At 48.7% G+C, this 17175-nt stretch overlaps 2 protein-coding genes and 1 pseudogene across 3 annotated transcripts; 1 reads left to right on the top strand and 2 right to left on the bottom strand.

Moving 5' to 3' along the window:
- Nucleotides 1-5149: 5149 nt before the first annotated feature.
- On the bottom strand, nt 5150-7624 carry LOC126540794 (uncharacterized; annotated as a pseudogene).
- Nucleotides 7582-11929, top strand: LOC129387198 (uncharacterized). 2 transcript variants are annotated; one of them, XM_055075940.2, is made up of 5 exons: nt 7582-7956; nt 8073-8748; nt 9021-9123; nt 9521-9684; nt 10147-11929. In XM_055075940.2, the coding sequence occupies exons 2-5, from the start codon at nt 8578-8580 to the stop codon at nt 10306-10308; spliced, it is 600 nt and encodes a 199-aa protein (XP_054931915.1). In that variant the 5' UTR covers nt 7582-7956; nt 8073-8577; the 3' UTR covers nt 10309-11929. The 2 variants fall into 2 exon arrangements, with proteins under 2 accessions (XP_054931915.1, XP_054931916.1); XM_055075941.2 differs by having other exon boundaries at nt 7582-8748; nt 9024-9123.
- A 62-nt stretch (nt 11930-11991) lies between these two features.
- LOC140216166 (putative nuclease HARBI1) lies at nt 11992-14130 on the bottom strand. Its single transcript, XM_072286564.1, has 2 exons — nt 13428-14130; nt 11992-12694 (listed from the first exon to the last, which is right to left on the bottom strand). The coding sequence occupies exons 1-2, from the start codon at nt 13962-13964 to the stop codon at nt 12446-12448; spliced, it is 786 nt and encodes a 261-aa protein (XP_072142665.1). The 5' UTR covers nt 13965-14130; the 3' UTR covers nt 11992-12445.
- Nucleotides 14131-17175: the final 3045 nt, after the last annotated feature.

Below are 17175 nucleotides of genomic sequence, written 5' to 3'. Positions count from 1 at the left end.
TGTACGCCTGCTCACGACTCGTCAGCTTACGACTAGCATACAGGACGGGGTGTTCTACTTCTCCATTTTCCCGTTGGCACAGTACAACGCCCATGCCTCGCTCACTAGCATCACACTGAACAACGAACCCTTTTGAGTAGTCGGGCGATCGTAGCACAGGCTGGCTTGTTAGGGCGCTCTTTAGGGCGCTAAAAGCTCTTTCCTTTGTCTCGTCCCAGATGACTGTTCGCGGCTCTGTCTTTCTTAGAGCATCCGTTAGGGGAGCCGCGATATCAGAGTACCTGGGGATGTACCTCTGATAGTAGCCGGCGACACCTAAGAACGACCGAATATCGGTCTTCGTGCGCGGTTGCGGGAAGTCTCGCACAGCGGCCACCTTTATTTCAGAGGGGCGGCGACGACCCCGACCAATCACGTGTCCGAGGTAGACAACCTCGGCCTGTGCTAACTGGCACTTGGGAGCCTTGACTGTCAAGCCCGCATCGCGCAGGCGGGTTAGCACTGCCCGCAAGTGGGCCATATGCTCAGGCCAGGATGCGGAGAATATCGCTACGTCGTCTAGATACGGTAAAGCGAATTCTTGCTGTCCCCGCAACACTTTATCCATGAGGCTTGAAAAGCAGTATGGCGCGTTCTTCAAACCAAAACTCAAAACTTTAGGACGGAATGTCCCCATTGGTGAAATGAACGCCGCATACCTACTAGCCTCTTCTGTAAGTGGAACCTGCCAATAACCCCTGACAAGATCTAGGGTGGAAATAAACTGAGCGCTACTCACTCTCTCAAGGCGCTCCTCGATGTTAGGGATCGGATAAATTTGATCCTTAGTGATGGAATTAAGCCTGCGGTAGTCGACGCAAGGACGAGGTTCCTTGCCCGGTACCTCAACTAAGATCAAAGGGGAGGTATAATCACTCTCACCCGCTTCAATAACACCGAGCTGTAGCATTTTCTTTACCTCAGCCTCCATAATAACGCTCTGGCGGGGTGACACCCGGTACGCCTTGGATCGTACTGGCTCTGGGGAGGTAAGTTCTATGTCATGAGTAAGGACAGAAGTCCTACCAGGCCTCTCAGAGAACAGACCTTGAAACTCTTGTAAGAGCTGGTGTAGTTCGGTTTTCTGCTCAGGCGACAGCGATGCTTTACTTATTAAGTCACTAATGACTTGATCGGTGTCTTTCCTGTTCGTCACTGAGCCTAGTCCCGGAAGCTCGACCGGAAGCTCTTCGGGAACGTTTACTATCATGCACACCACTGCTTCCCGTTGCTTATAGGGTTTGAGCAGATTACAGTGGTAAACTTGCTGTGCTTTCCGCTTTCCTGGCAGACTCACCACGTAGTTAACGTCCGACAGTTTTTGAACAATCCGTGCTGGGCCCTCCCACTGCACGTCGAGTTTGTTCTTTAGCGATGTGCGCAATATCATGACCTCATCGCCCACCTCAAAACGACGGGCCCTGGCTGTCCGATCATAATAAACCTTGGCCCTCTGCTGGGCCTCTGCCATTGCTTCACCTGACAACTCCTGTGCCCTTCTTAAGCGTTCGAGGAGCTTAAGCACGTACTCTACCACGACTGGGTCGTCGCCCCTGCCTTCCCATGATTCTCGAAGCATGCGAAGCGGTGATCGCAGCGAGCGACCGTACACCAGCTCAGCTGGCGAAAACCCCGTAGCCGCATGCGGCGCGGTCCTTAATGCAAACATCACTCCAGGCAGACACAGCTCCCAGTCAGTTTGATGTTCAAAACACAATGCTCTCAACACGCGCTTCATGACGGAGTGGAGCTTCTCAACGGAATTCGACTGGGGGTGGTGCACTGAGCTGTGTAACAGTTTTACCCCGCACCTTTCGAGAAAGGCTGTCGTCAAAGCGCTAGTAAACACTATGCCCTGATCTGACTGGATTTCTGCAGGAAAACCAACTCGCGCAAATATGGACAGTAGTGCATTGACTATCTCAACTGAGCTGAGTTCTTTAAGCGGCACTGCTTCAGGGAACTTTGTCGCTGGGCAGATCACAGTCAAAATGTGTCGGTACCCCGTGGCTGTTACCGGCAGAGGTCCCACTGTATCAATAACGAGCCGTCTAAAAGGCTCCGTAATGATAGGTACCAACTTCAACGGCGCCCTCGATTTGTCCCCTGGCTTGCCCACCCGCTGACAGGTGTCGCATGTCTTCACAAAGTGGTCTGCGTCCCGAAAACACCCTGGCCAATAGTACTCTTGCAAGAGACGGTCCTTAGTTTTCTTAACTCCTAGGTGTCCGGACCACGAACCCCCATGCGACAAGCGCAACAGATCCTGACGATAGCATTGAGGCACGATCAGCTGATCGAACTCCACTCCCCTGCGGTCTAGATACTTCCGGTACAGGACCCCACCTCTTTCCACAAAGCGAGCATTTTTCTTGGCGATACCTTCCTTGATAATGCAGCGCATGTTTTCTAGGCTGCCATCCTTCTTTTGCTCGGCTATCAAAGCCGACCGGCTGACTTTTAGCAACCTGTTAAGTCCGTCTGACGTAGGCGCGATGAGCAAATCTGTAGATAGCTCTTCTAACTTTCCCGTGTCGGGAATTTCCTCTCCAGTATCTGGTGCCTTTAACGCTACAGGCTCAATTTTATTCAGTTCGGGCGTGCTCTGAATACCAGCTTGCTGCGCCTCTGACCCTTTCTCATCGTTCAACAACGTCGGCCCCGCAACTACCGCCTTTGCAGCGAGCTCCCGAACCTTCGATCTGGTTAAGGCCTGAACGCTAGCCTCACCAAACAAAAGCCCCTTCTCGCGCAGGAGGTGATCGGACCTGTTCGAAAATAAGTACGGGTACTGGGGGGGCAGCATAGATGACACTGCGGCCTCCGTCTCAAGTGCTCCGAAAGGTCCTTCAATAAGCACTTTTGCTACCGGCAGACACACGCTATGAGCTTCCACTGCTTGCTTGATCCATGCGCACTCGCCCGTGAACATATCGGGTTCTACGTAAGAGGGGTGAACTACATCCATTGTAGCTGCGGAATCGCGAAGCACTCGGCACTCTTTCCCGTTCACGAGGAGGTCTCGCATGTAAGGCTCGAGAAGCTTCATGTTCTCGTCAGTGCTGCATAAAGACAAAAACACGACTTTTGTTTTTGTTTCTGGACACTGCGCCGAAAAGTGACCCGGCTTCTGGCACGTATAACAAACGCGCGCTTGCCTCGTCTCGAACCGCTTTCTGCGTTCGGCTTCGGTTGCCGCCGTCTCCTTACGTTCGGTCGGACTGCTTTCACTCGCATCCGAACTACGTGTGTCCCCCTTTGCTCTCATGGGCGTCAACTTTGGCCTCTCAAACTTGGAGCCAAATTCACCCTTTTGACCGTCCTTAGCTCCACGAGCCCGACGCGTCACAAACTCCTCGGCTAGCTCAGCGGCTCGAGCCACCGTACTAACGTCTGGCCTATCCAAGACCCAGTACCGCACGTTCTCAGGTAACCGACTATAAAACTGTTCTAGCCCGAAACACTGCAGAACTTTCTCGTGGTCACCAAACGCTTTCTCTTCTTTGAGCCACTCCTGCATGTTTGACATTAGCCTGTAGGCAAACTCTGTATACGACTCACTTCTGCCTTTCTCGTCTTCCCGAAACTTCCGACGGAACGCCTCCGCTGACAGCCGGTACTTTTTTAGCAGACTCGATTTCACTTTGTCGAAATCCTCTGCCTCCTCTCTCTCCAAGCGAGCGACTACGTCGGCCGCCTCGCCGGGTAGCAAAGTGAGCAAGCGCTGTGGCCACGTTTCCCGAGAGAACCCCTGTTTCTCGCACGTTCGCTCAAAGTTAACCAGGAACAAACCAATGTCCTCTCCAAGCTTAAACGGCCGCATCAGGTCAGTCATTTTGAACAATACTCGTTCTCCTGCACCGTGTGCCTGACTTCCATTACGAGCGCGTTCCATCTCTAACTCGAGACGCTTCATTTCCAAAGCGTGTTGACGGTCGCGCTCTTCTTTTTCTTTCTCTTTTTGTTCTTTAAGTTCACGCTCCTGTTTCTCTTTTTGCTCTTTAAGTTCACGCTCCCTCTCCTCAATGGTCTCAAGGCATTCCGACAGCTCGTCATCCTCAGCTTCTAACTCAAGAATAGCCCTTAGCAATTCTGGTTTTCTGAGTTTGTCTGAGACATCCAGACCCAACTCTCTTGCAAGCTCCAGCAATTTCGGTTTGCGCAACGACTTCAAATCCATGGCTGCTCTGAATGCTGCTTTCTCTACTGCCTACTATTGTCTTGCCGCAAACTAACCCGGCAGCAACGACAACCACAATTACCAGCTCTGTTTCTGACACTAACAAAAGCCTGGCAAAACTCAGAAGAAGAAAGTCCCGCACTCACCAAACCTCGCAGCCAAGAATTCAGCGCAGTCGTTCCGCTGCAGGCAACCAGTCATCACACAGGGCTCGTTGCGCTGCTCCCGGATGGTCGTTGTGCTGTTCAGCATACATTCAACCGCATCTCTTCGCTGCTGGCCTCCGTTGTCGCGATCTCACCGCTGGCAACCAGTTGTTGGGGACTCGGTGCTGACGCCCGTTATTGCGAATGGGTCGCAAGCCCCAAGGGTAGCGTTGGCCTGGCGGCCTGGGGCACTGGAAGCATCCGAAGGTCCCGGCAAAGCAAGAGTAGACTGGTAACAGAACAACTTGTTTATTCTAACATAGCAAAAGAGCGGCCGGTCAGGTCGACCGAAGTGGGGAGACGGGAGAGCACGTAACTCAACAGAACAAATCGGAGCCTCCCTCTTGGCGTCCGGGGGCAGCTGCTCTTATACTCTCGGCGTCGCGGGCCAGAAGGAAGGTCACGGGATGAGCCCACGCGACGGCGGAGCATGAGCCCACGACGGCGCGCACGGTCGAGCCGAGAGACATGGTGAGCCGAGTGTAGTGACGCATCGCCAACCCGCCGACGGACAGACCTGCTGGCTCTTCACTTGGGGAGCTCCGCTCCCCGGCTGCCGCGCTTTGACAAGCGTGGGCACACACACACACACGCACATACGAAGACACGTGGCACTGAAACACGCCTGGACACGCTTGGCGGGGAGGCGTTGTGGCGGCGTCGAACGGGCCAAAATGTCCGCCGCTTTGACAAAGCCCCGGCGTCCGTTGCATCCGCGCCGGCATTACCGCGCGTTGTAGGCGAAACGTAACAACCCTCTCTCGCAACTTGCATTACCATGCGGGAGAGACAGGAGGGCTTTCATGAGTTTTGCAAGCAGTGGGTACTTTTGCTCACCAGCAGCTGATTTCCGTTGAAATACTTTAGCCCATCAGGCACTGCAACTTCACTGCTGTTCACTGAATCGCATTTGAGCATGTACCATTCATAAATTCATGAAGACACTTCATTCAGCTGTAGCACTTGTGGCTGTTGCGAAGCAAGGTATCGCAGTGAGCGGGCTTCCGAGTCTGCATATGTGAAGTGCAAGCCAAGAATGCTTGCATATTGCAGCAGTTTGTTTTCAAGAGGTAGCTTTTGCAGCAAGTCTTGTGAGCATGCTATGTAAAAAGCGCGGGCCCCAAGACGCAAACGCTTTCTTTAAGGGATGTCCCAGGTCCGCATTGAATCATCTGTATCCATACCCAACTCGGGCTTTGTCTTCCACGGTGTGGAGTCTTGCAGGTTAAGGCTCTTCAGATTATCAACAGTCTTACCCTGGTAGGCTTACTCTTCGTAAGAAGCGGCTAAGAACTCGCTGAACTAATAGCAATTACGCATGAAGAATGTGCAAAAGTGGTTCTTGTTTCTGAAACAGCTTCTGAAAGCCAGTGAATAGCTCAGCACAGTTCTTTAGGAAAAGAAAGTGTCTTAGCAGAGTAGTTTGTACAAGAATGGCGCAGGCAGTTTGTTATGATGACTTTGGGTGGCAGACCGCTGGCCAGTCTTGTTTGCTTTTTCAAAGTAGTGCTTAATGGCATCAAGCTGCTCCTGAATGCGGCACAGTGATTCTTGTAAAGTTAACCACCTGTTCGACACATGTCGCAAAAACATATGCGACGGAATACCTAGGACCTCCTCGCTTTCTCTGAATAGCTCTGAGCGGACAACAGATTTGAAGTAATAGTAAACATTTCTTACCATGTCTTCTACATCAGATCCAAAACGTCTAAGCCCTTTGCAAAAGCATTGTGGACTTTGTGTAAACTGCAGTGACCAACATCGGCAATGCTTGATGTCAGATGCTGTTCTAGCTTTCTTCTCACACTCTTCATGACGTTAGGACTGGCACTAAAAAAACAAGTGATGCCCTGTCGTGGCAGCCGAGCAAGTGCATCTTCTACACAGCCGAGAAGGATTTCAGCGGTGGCCCGTCGAAGATTATATGACTGGACATGTTCCACGATAACATGCTGTTCTGCTTCAGAGAAGAACCTTACAGGCACACCAAGTTGCTGCACTTCCTGGTCAGGTTTCAGAGTTTCATCCACCATGATAGAATAGAAAACACCCGGATGACATAGTTCATTCACCACTTCGGACTTGAAATATGAGCTTAGTCCATCAGACACAATGCGTGACAGCTTCGACCTGCCACATCTGAAGCCCTTGGTAACACTGCTGTCTGGAAACATTGTGCGGTAGATTTCCGTTGAGGTGTCGCCCCATGAAAATGGGATGCACTTGGTTGGGATACACATCGAAAAAATTGCTTTGGCCTTGCAAACGATCTTGTAGAGAGGTGCTAGATGCTCCCGGTGAAAAGTTCAAAGCCGCTTGCACCAATTTAGGAGGCTGGATGTTTCTATTTTTGTCTCTGTTCTTTGCAGTCGCAGGGATGTGCTTCTTCATTGTCCCATGACGTTTTACTTCAGCAATACCGTGTTATGAGCAATCAATAGTGCAATTGCAGACAACACAGAGTGCTTCTGTGTCTTCAACTCCATTTTTGCACCAAAGATTAATGGCGTCATTATTGCTACCAATTTCATTCAGGACAGACTCCTTGAACTTGGTACTTCGCCCTAGAAAGAACAAGAAAATACACCAGCTAGGTTATTTTCTAGAAATAAGAATTAGGACACCCTCAACTCTAATAACAAAAAGCAATCTTTCCCAATAATCGCACTGGCGACATTCTTTCCCAGTACACCAAGCTAAAAAGTTAATTATATGAATACTGTTTCCTTACACTTGAACATTCTTTGCTCTTGAACACCATATTAATTATTGCGCAGCAAATGCAACATGCCGTCGCAAGACTATCAACCCTTCCGGTAGTACGCGACCTAGAAGAGCTGGGGCGCGATAACGCTAATCTATTCCAAACGAAATGTATTCCAAACTCCGGACGTCAGAATGACGCGACTGTTTCTGCGTAGGGGGGGCGGGAACCTGCGACGTTTTTTAATCTGCCCAATCAGCAACCTCCATCGTTGCCGGAAGCATGTTTTGCTTGTTTTTTACTTGCAAAGGGACCGTATAGCAACTAACATTTAGATATAAACGCCTAATAAGAGAACAATTGTATGTCGCTGAGAGCAACATTGTTTTGTTATCTTTTGACGCAAGATAAGTTGAAGCGCGCTTGAAAGTAAACACAAACATTTTAAGTTTTCGAGTCATAGCCACACATTTGCCGATTCTGCATCCAATCCATTTCGCTACGCACACGTAAGATGGCTACGTGAAAACAGCTGATCGGTTCTGTGGGCCGCACTTGGTGTATTTCTACCCGTAACGCTGCCCGATTAGATGAAATCTCGGCGTCCGAGATGTACTTTCGCCCGAGAAGAATTTTGGAAGCTGTGAACATCATGGAGACTGAAAGCGTAGTGCTCGGTGAGTAAACACATCATTCTTTCTTGTGCTTAATTACTGAGCAGTAGCATATGAACATCTGCGGTGATCGCATGGTGCTCACTTTTGCTTTTATTCACATAGGATACGGAAGAATCGATGAAGGTTAGAAGGCATCTCAACAGATAGCTGGTAAGTAAACGTTTTCTCTAAACGATCGCAGCTATCTCCGAATGTAGGTCCTGATTTAAATAGAAGGTGGTCTGTAACAGAGGCTCTTTTTTTTTCTACCACACACTACTGCGCAGTGATAGATTCCCCCTGCGGGCGGTACAGGTATGCTGGATATAACTCGCACGAGAAAAGGTTATTTTTCTTCTTGTTCAATTGTGTTAAATTTAACGTGACAATTATGTCGGGATAAAATAACACAATAAATAAATGTAACCGTTATGTTTTAACGGCATAGTGATATCTCAAACGGTGCGATTTCCTGCTATTAATTCGTTGCAGTCCGGCGAAAATTGAGAGCGAAGAAGAAATGGTGGCTCAACCGAAAAGCGCGCGTGTTTCGGCCGCGCAGGCCACTATGTTGGTTCAATTCATAGAGCAGCATCCATACTTGGCGAGAGGCGCCACAAGCCTTTCGCCAAGTATCAGTGCTGCTAAAAAGAAAGCACTCTGGGAGGCAGTCGCCGCGGCGCTCAACGCGATCGGTCCGGCAGTCAAAACAGCCCGGCGCTGGCGCCTGTATTGAGCCCGGCTGTGCTACGACTGCCGGAGGATCGCGCCCCAGGTGGGCGCCGAGATGAGATGAGCCCGCGGCTAGCAACATCTTCGGAACGTATAAGCTCACGGTGTTCATCCATTTGCAGGGAAACGGGAGGCGGGAAGGTGGGCGGCCTAGAAGGCCGCGTGCTTGACGTGCATGAGCGAACCGGCCCAGCTTCCGCTCCTGTGGACTTTTTCGGCGACAACGCCGAGGTGCGTAGCAATTTTCGTTGCTATGTGTACCGATTTAGGGCAGCTACACCGTTCGGTGGTGGTGAATATTTTTCCGTTGTGTGCTTCTGTGTTAATCTCTCGTTAATCTCGTTAATCCGTAAAGCATTAGCAACGAGTTGTCAAAGCTCTAAGTCACTAGTATGTCGCATGCTGGATTAAGAATTTTCTGATTTAAAAACTATAAGTGAAATTGACATTGCAACCAGTTGATGGAACTTAATCACATTATGTCCTGTACTTTATTGTTCCAGCAGGACAACTTCAGTGAGGAGGAGCCTGCACCTCTGCCCCCTGCCCCACCAGCAGCTGCTCACGTTTCCGTCGGGACGGAGCCGGGGACAAGTGGCACTGCACGTAAGGCACTTCAGCAGCTATTGCAATACGAACACATCACTCAAAACAACAAAGCAGTATCTGTTAAGACCTTTCAAACAGAAATTGTGTATTTATATTATTTACATGGCAAAGAAAAAGTGCCTGCCTAAACGTCGCTGCAAAATGGTACAATAATCTGACTATTAACACAATTTGTAATGCAACTTGCGCAGCGTACAAGCTGAAAGTACTATCAGTGTAGTATTTTATGATGGTGTAGTGCCTTTTTGTTTATGCAAATTTACTGTTCATTTTGTGAACGGTGTGTTGCTGGAATTATTTTTCTGGGCTTCCACCTGATAATGAACCAGTAAAATGTCTACGCAGGACGGAGCGAAATTTTTTTTTTATCCTGTTTACTGATTTTATTTTTAAGGACCATCAGCTCGGCAGCAGCCCCGCAGGCCACCCCGCCAACAGCTGCTGGAGGACGCGGCCTGCAGTGCAGCCGCCGATAATGCGCGGCAGGGGCATCTAGCTGAGGCGGCAAATGCGGAGGCCGCCAACTTCCACCAGCTGTTGCTCCAGCAAAATAGGCAGGTGTGTACAACTTGGCCGGGTCATTTTTTGAAGAGGTGATTAGTGCACATGGTAATGTACATTAGAACCATGTTACACATGAGAGGCATCTGTAGTCATTTGGCTCATTGGCTCATGCACGTTTATACATCTCCTTTGAGGTGTTCTTTAACACATAGCAATTTACAACACATTTCCATGGTTGCATGGATCGCCACAGCATGATCATCTTTTGTTTAACAATTCAACTAGTCACCAATACTGTCTTCTGACAGGCAGAGGCAGCTTGGTAGGATTTGCTACGTTTCAAATGTTTTTAACATAACAGACCATATACGTTTGCACGGCCATTTGTCATGTCATATGTAAATGATCTCGCTGCCCTCAAGAGTAACCTTGCTGAAACTGCAACACTTGCAAACAGTGCAACTCGAGCATTTACATTGCATAACCTGTAGCTTATTAAGTGCATTTGTTTCGCAGCATCACCAGCAGCTGGTGGTAGAGCACAGGGCGACCCGGCAGGTCCTGCAGCAGCTGGCAGCTGAGATGCGTGGTTCGCGAGAGGCCACTAGTCTCATCGCAACCACGCTGCGCCAGCTCCTGGCTGCCCTGGCTCACCTCCGCGAGCCGCCTCAGCCATGAGGGACAGTTTTTTTTCCCCATATCCTTTAGTGCTAGTAGGTACAAGTGTTGCCTATCTTTCCGTTCAAATCACCGCTGCAGCATTTGGTGGTGGTGCCCATACGTCGTCGGAAGCTGTTGTGCCGCCGAGTTGTAGCCAGTCTTGTGAACTGATGTGCAGGTCATGCGTGCCCATGGCAGCTAAGACTGATAGTGCGGTGATGTCACTTGAAACACGAATGCATGTTTTTTTTTTTTTTGGTATGTAGCACTAGAGGATGATATGATTGTTTTTCGTACATTTCGGTCGCTAATCATATTTTTTTGCAAGGTAATTTCTCTTATGTGTATTTTGATTTGTAGTGAATGTTTGCCCAAGTGAGGCATTATATAACTTATATGTAGAATTTTTGCATTTCTGTTCCTAACCGTATTTTTTCCGCAAGTTCATTTCTTTTCGTGCGTATTTTTATTTGACCAAGTGAGACGGTATAACTTATATGTACAATTTTCGCCATACTTTCGTTAGGTGTTGTTCGCTTTTGTTTTGCTGTTACTGATATGTTTCAATGTGCCGTTCTTCCACGGAAGATACACTATGCAATCACTTTTACGGCAACTGCGACATTGTCTCGCACACATACAGGTTGACTTAACTACAATGCTGTCATAACTGGAAATCAATTTTCATGCCATATGTATGTCATGTTTGCAATGTCAAACCATTCGTGCCTACGCAAAGTGGCCGAATTGGTATTTCTGTTAACACCAAGAACCTGTTACTTGTGATAGTTATTGTGATATTTCAGGTGTCCTTACCTATGATAGCAATACAATCTAGTCCTCGTTGTAGTTGAGCACAGTTTGCGACATACGTAACGGAGCCATCAATGTGGCCGCTATTTTGACATTCACTGCCAGGTTGCTCTAGCAGCCGTTATATGAAATACCATTGAAGAGCCAAGCATTTTCTCACTTGTCGTTCCTTAAAAGCATGTCATGGCTGTTTTATATTGTGATCTTATTACGGCACTAGTCATTGAAAAGAAACTGTTTTGTGCTACAAGCATGCCAACTAGATAATAGAAAAGACATCTTTCTTGCTGTTAAGATGCTGGATGAAGATAAATGGTTGTCCGCGAGTTCAAAAAAAAAAAACATCATTATGCTCGTGTCATGTTTATGCAATTTGACATCTGCCAACGGCCCACTGGTAGTGGGTCCCATGTAGTGAACATCACACGGCTATTTTGGCGCCCTGAAGGCATGCTCTTTGTACTTGTCTGTCATTTGCTTTGATGAAAGATGGCATTGAAGATGGATCACATGGTTTTATTTACAATGCAGATATAAATAAACGATTTCCAACAATGCAACTGGCACTTGAAATGAATATTTACAATTCGTGTTCCTTCAATTTCGGAACTATTTACACTATTTCTCCCTTGAGAATAATGCGCTTGACATGCGAGGCGATAGTTTTCGGCATAACTTGGCCTTCTGTCAAGGAACTGTGCGGTGGCTGTGTGGCAAAACGGCGCAGGGCCTACAAGGTGCGTGAGAACAGTACACATGGTGGAGCGAGAAGTGTTGTGCTTGGCAGCAGCCCAAATAGGAAGCGAGGAGACGAAGACCAGCCTCCCATGCACAGTGTAGATGGCGGTGACAGTGTCTGCGATGAGAGAAGCAACAGGAGCAGCAGCAAATCATTTGGCGAACCCCAGCTGCCCAGAGAAGTGGCTACAACATTCTGCTGATGAACACAAAGTGTTCTATCCACAGGTACTAAACGAAAGGCTCTCATGTAGTGTCACAGTGGAATGATGCAATCATCTCCGGTAGTGACAGCTCACTGGCAGAGGGCACGTGAAAACGATAGTTATGATTGAGCAGATTCTATAAAAAAACAGCACGCTATCCACTAATTGCACAAATTTCTTCACATTGGTTCCTGCTCTCTATTAGGTGTGTAGACAGCAGCAATAAACATCTGCCTGCAGTGAGGCACGTGTTTATTGCTGCTGTCGGTGCTGCTGTCGACGCAGCCGCCTTCGCACCCTTTGCAGGTAGTGCTGGTGCTGCTGCCGTGTCGTGCCGAATGAGCTAATAACATTATCCCGGGCAGCACAGCCTCTCAAGTACATCATGCGTGCTGCCCTCACTCGGGGAACTCTGGGGAGGGGTTGCCACTTTCATCGTCACTGCTGCTGCTGCTGCTGTCATCACTAACATCATCCAACAACACGTCACCTTCGTCAAGGCACAAGTTGTGCAACACTGCACATGCTGCAACGATGTTGGCAGTGCGGTCTGGTTCGTAGTGGAGGGCGCGGTACCGCTGAAGGCAGCGAAAGCGGCTCTTCAGAAGCCCAATGCACCGCTCCACTACGGACCGCATGGAAGCATGTGCAGTGTTTTACCTGCATTCTGCCCTGTGTATGGGAGGGTGGCCTGTGACTGGGGTCAGGAGCCATGGTTCGAGGGGGTAGCCGCTGTCACCTGCAGGATCATAAAACATGGTATGAAATCTGCACAAAGTTTAGTAGGCGAAGCATGGGTCATGTAAAATGCACCTACTACAGAAAGGCTGCAATAAAGAAATATACAGGCTGAGCACCTGACGCAGCTGTGATCACAGATAACAATAGCTGGGACATAGTAGCATCCCTATTTGCAGCAAGGCAGCTCTTTGTCTAGTCTTCATTCACAAATGACTGTCAGTGTAAAAAGGAATGTGACAACATGTGCACTGTACACACATTAAAAATTAGTTTAAAGTACAACGCAGGCGTGTTGTCACTTTGTTTCGTGCAGATACCATTTGAAAATTTCTACATCTCGCCTATACTTAATAACCTGACTATGACATAAGGGGTTCGGGCTTCAATATTCTCTTACGGCGCGAGCACGCTTTGCTGCATGCTGCCAGAATTGCAACTGTACAGAATTTTCCCGCTGCTCACCGAGGAGGTGTTCGCCGGCCTTGAAATATGCCCCTCCAGGAACCGACGACGCAACCACGTAGTTCTCCAGACGTGGGCGTCGTGGTCTGACCCCGGTCGCAGATCTGACGAGAGCGCGCACAGCATAAGCCACGCGTTGCTATGACGGGCAAATTAGACAAAAATTAAAATACTTACGAACATTGTGGTGAGGGCGTAGTAGCCTTTGCGGCACATGAATGCCGCCTTCTGCTCGCCCTTCGGTGCGATGATGGCTATAAGGCTGCCGTCCACGCATCCGATGACGCCGGGAATGAAGCCGCGTCGAAGGAACCCTTCCTTCACGGCCGCGTTCTCCTCAGACGTCCTCGGGAAATGGACCCACTTGTTGCGGGCCCCGGCGTGGACGATTGCCTCCGCCACGCGTCGCACACACTTGCTGACCGCAGGCTTGGTCACGCCGATCGTCTCCTCGCTCCGTACCGAGGCTTGAAAGCTGCCCGTTGCGAAGAATCGCAACGCGCACAACACTTGCCGCTCCACCGACAGCGCTGAAGTTCTCACGCCTCCGAGTTCCTCCGCCACTTCGTCGCACAGCCACCGCAGAGTTTCTTTCTTCAGGCGTAGGTGCCGCCGAAACAGATCTTCTGGCATGTCAAACGCATCCTCGGGCTCCCTCCTCCCGCGCCCGGGCTGACGAGCCGCCGCCGCCAACGCAATCAATAAGGCCGCCATTTTTTTCTATTCCAAACGGAACGGGGCACTCACCGGTTATTCCACGCATTTGGCGGGTTTGTTCGGCATAATTTGGCATATTGAGTGCGTAAACGTCACTTTGACGTGGCAGTTTTTGAGCATTCCTGACGTCGCTTGACAGTCAGGAAAAATAGGCGCGGCCTCAAAAAATTCCACCTATGAGCGAGCGGTGTCGGCCATTTTGGAATAGAAACAGAACGGAATAGCTTTACGTTATTCCGACCCAGCTCTCCAGTGCCGTAGAACGTCTGCTGTGCAAGAGGTGTCCAAAGTTCGGCCGGTGCACCGCACGACCGACGGGCCATTCGACTACCGTAGAGTTACTCTATAATTGAGCCTATAAACTAACTCTAGACAACCGCGAATTTGCGCGCCTCCGGCATTGGCAACGCAAACAGCGGCTGCAGCTTCTTTCAAGCAAAATAATTTCCGCTAGATAAAGCGATGCCTAAATTCCACATTTTATAAAAAAACGATATCCACTGTCAAACATTAAACACGAACGAGAGCTCCGATACTTCTGGAGCTCAGCTGAGTACACGGCTACCGACTGCAGGCGACCCAGCCTCTGCACGCAGAGCAGCCGACGGCGCCGCCGATATAAGCGTATTTTCTTCTTTGTATACAATGAATGCGATGAGCGACAACAACGATAAAAAAAACATTGCGGCTTGTGAGAAGCCGGTGATTAATTCCGAAGCGCCGTCAGCTTTAGCTGTGAAGTGGACCTAAAAAGGCCTAGCGACGATATCGGCGCTGTCGAGCGATCAGCGGCTACAAGCGAACAAGACCACAAATGTTTTCGCTCGTAGATGCCGACCTGCCCGGTGCTAATCCCGTGAAAGTATCGCCGAAGACATTGTTTTATAATACTACTCCTTCACGCTATACATGCCGCAGACTCTGTCGTTTGCTTCGCTGTCGCTTTAGTACCAACGCGGTAGTACGCGTTTGCAGGATGCAATTCACGGACAACTTCTTTGGGCCGCTGCAATGTAATCAGCGGCTCGTTTGAAGTTTGCGATAACAGCTTCCGCCATAACAACGCAAGCGCCTAATGATGAGGCCATACTTACGTTTGCTCCTTCTCCGAACCGTGTGTTGGAAGGCGATTTCACGTTGCTCAACGCTGGAGGAGGAGGAGGAAGAAAGTTTATTCAGCTGGACGAACGCGCGAGAAACTGACAGACAAGCGACAAGCAAGCCGATCGGCGTGCCTGGGGCTGGTTGCCAGGCCAAGAACAAATAGAAGCTGCAAACGTTCTATGGTTGTGTTATGGTTGTGTTAGCAAGGCAAAGGTGGCGCTCTGGCGCACTTGGCGCAAGTTGCACTTCATTGGGCGCAGCGAGGCGCAGACAAGTAGAATTGTAGCAAAATGGCGCAAATGACGCAGTTGGACCACCACTGCGTCAAAGGCATGTGACAGACAAGATGGAATTCTCACTATGGTCTGTGCTTATTTCTAGGCTTCACTGTCCAAGCAAGGTGGAAGAGCTTAAGAGACATTCACAAAAAGCACCGTGCATGGAAAATCGACGCACCTAGTGGATCTGGCGCAGACACTTCAAACGACATCCGCTGGCTTTATTTCAAGCTGCTGCTTTTTCTGAAAGATCTTGTACACATTGGCAGGCAATTCTCATTTCTGTTGCCAAGCTTTCTTTATTTGTGTATTTTTGAATTGACAAGTTTACGTGCTGGTTACAATTTTAAACGGCAATATGATCCTATTGTAAACAAAAAAAACTGGAACAAAAAGTGATCATACAGTATGTATAACCCTATCTTTTTTTTGTCAGTACTCAGGGCAACTTCGCACAGAGGAACACGGTGGACACAGACAATTCAACTGCAGAAGGGCTGCTGATAAGTGCATAGAGCAGTGCAGATAGTAACTGACCGCATTTTGTTAAAACATGCAAATCACTTCTGATTTCCATTTTGATATCACCAAACAAGTTGCTTGAACAAACAGCTGGTGCTTTTACTTTCATTCCGTTACTTTTATTTGCGGACTCTACTTATGACACTAAACCATAGGAGATTGATTGGAGCCGCTCCAGAAGTAAACGTGCCTGCAACCTCGCGAGGAAGCGTGGCAAAGAGCGTCGCGAAAGGTTGGGAAGAAATCCAGGGCTGACATGGAAGTACATTCGTTACAGCAACTGCTGGAAAAAAATGTAGAAGCCATGTTTGGCGAAGTTGTTGCACTTGAATTGCAATCATTCCCAAAGCGAATCCGGACGATACTTCAAATTGAAATCTTGGAAGTCTTCAGCAGACACTCGTGACTAATGAAGTTCCCATAGGTGATAAGATTGATTTTATTGAAATAAAACATATGTTTAATCAAAGAAGGTACTACAAATTGAGTCTTCATTTCTATTACCCTAATTTCATTTTCTCATCACAGTATGGGCAGGATGGAACTAAAATACTGAATAGCAGTATGCATACAGCCGCATTATTGAGGTTGGTGCTTGCACAACCGCATGTGCCCACTGCCACGGCACAGCTCCCTCGTTCATGAAGTCCTGCAGAAAGATGTTGCCCGCTTCAGCCACACTTTTGGAGTAATTTCTAGAAGCCGTAGTGTCCAGGTCGAGGAGATCACTGGTCTGGCCGCTGTCCCTCCACTGCCCGGGAGTAATGTTCCAGTATTCGTCTTCGCTGTCTGTGAAACGATATGGCATGTATTCTTTCCCTGTACATAAGGTGTTGTGTAGGGCACGGCAAGCTAAGACATACAAACTAGTATACATAGCGCAAGAAAAACACAGGGACAAGTAGGAACACGGGACGAGCGCTACATGTATTGCTGCATGTCCCTGTGTCTTTCTTGCGCTAGGTATCCCAGTTTGTATGTTTCCCACCAACACGCCCAAACTTTTTCCCTGCTAAAGCTAAGACAACAAACTCTGCATTCTTTGGCAGCAGGCTTATCAGCTTCAGCAAGATTCTCCACCTGGCTTACCATACTACATACCAAATGCATTTTCAACAATGCGCCTGCAAAAGAAAAAAGAAGCCAATAATTATACATGCCCACAGCATGTATTTGCATGAATTTGTATAAAAAAACATGTATTTTTTTGTAAAAGAATGTACTCGTATGTCCCAAAAATTGTACCCGAAATAACTGATATCAATGCTTCCATGTTTTCTGTGTTTAATACGTAACGAAAATAT

The sequence above is a fragment of the Dermacentor andersoni genome, chromosome 2, assembly GCF_023375885.2.
Source record: "Dermacentor andersoni chromosome 2, qqDerAnde1_hic_scaffold, whole genome shotgun sequence".
Classification (NCBI taxonomy): domain Eukaryota; kingdom Metazoa; phylum Arthropoda; class Arachnida; order Ixodida; family Ixodidae; genus Dermacentor; species Dermacentor andersoni.
This window is presented reverse-complemented; position numbering and strand designations above follow the sequence as displayed.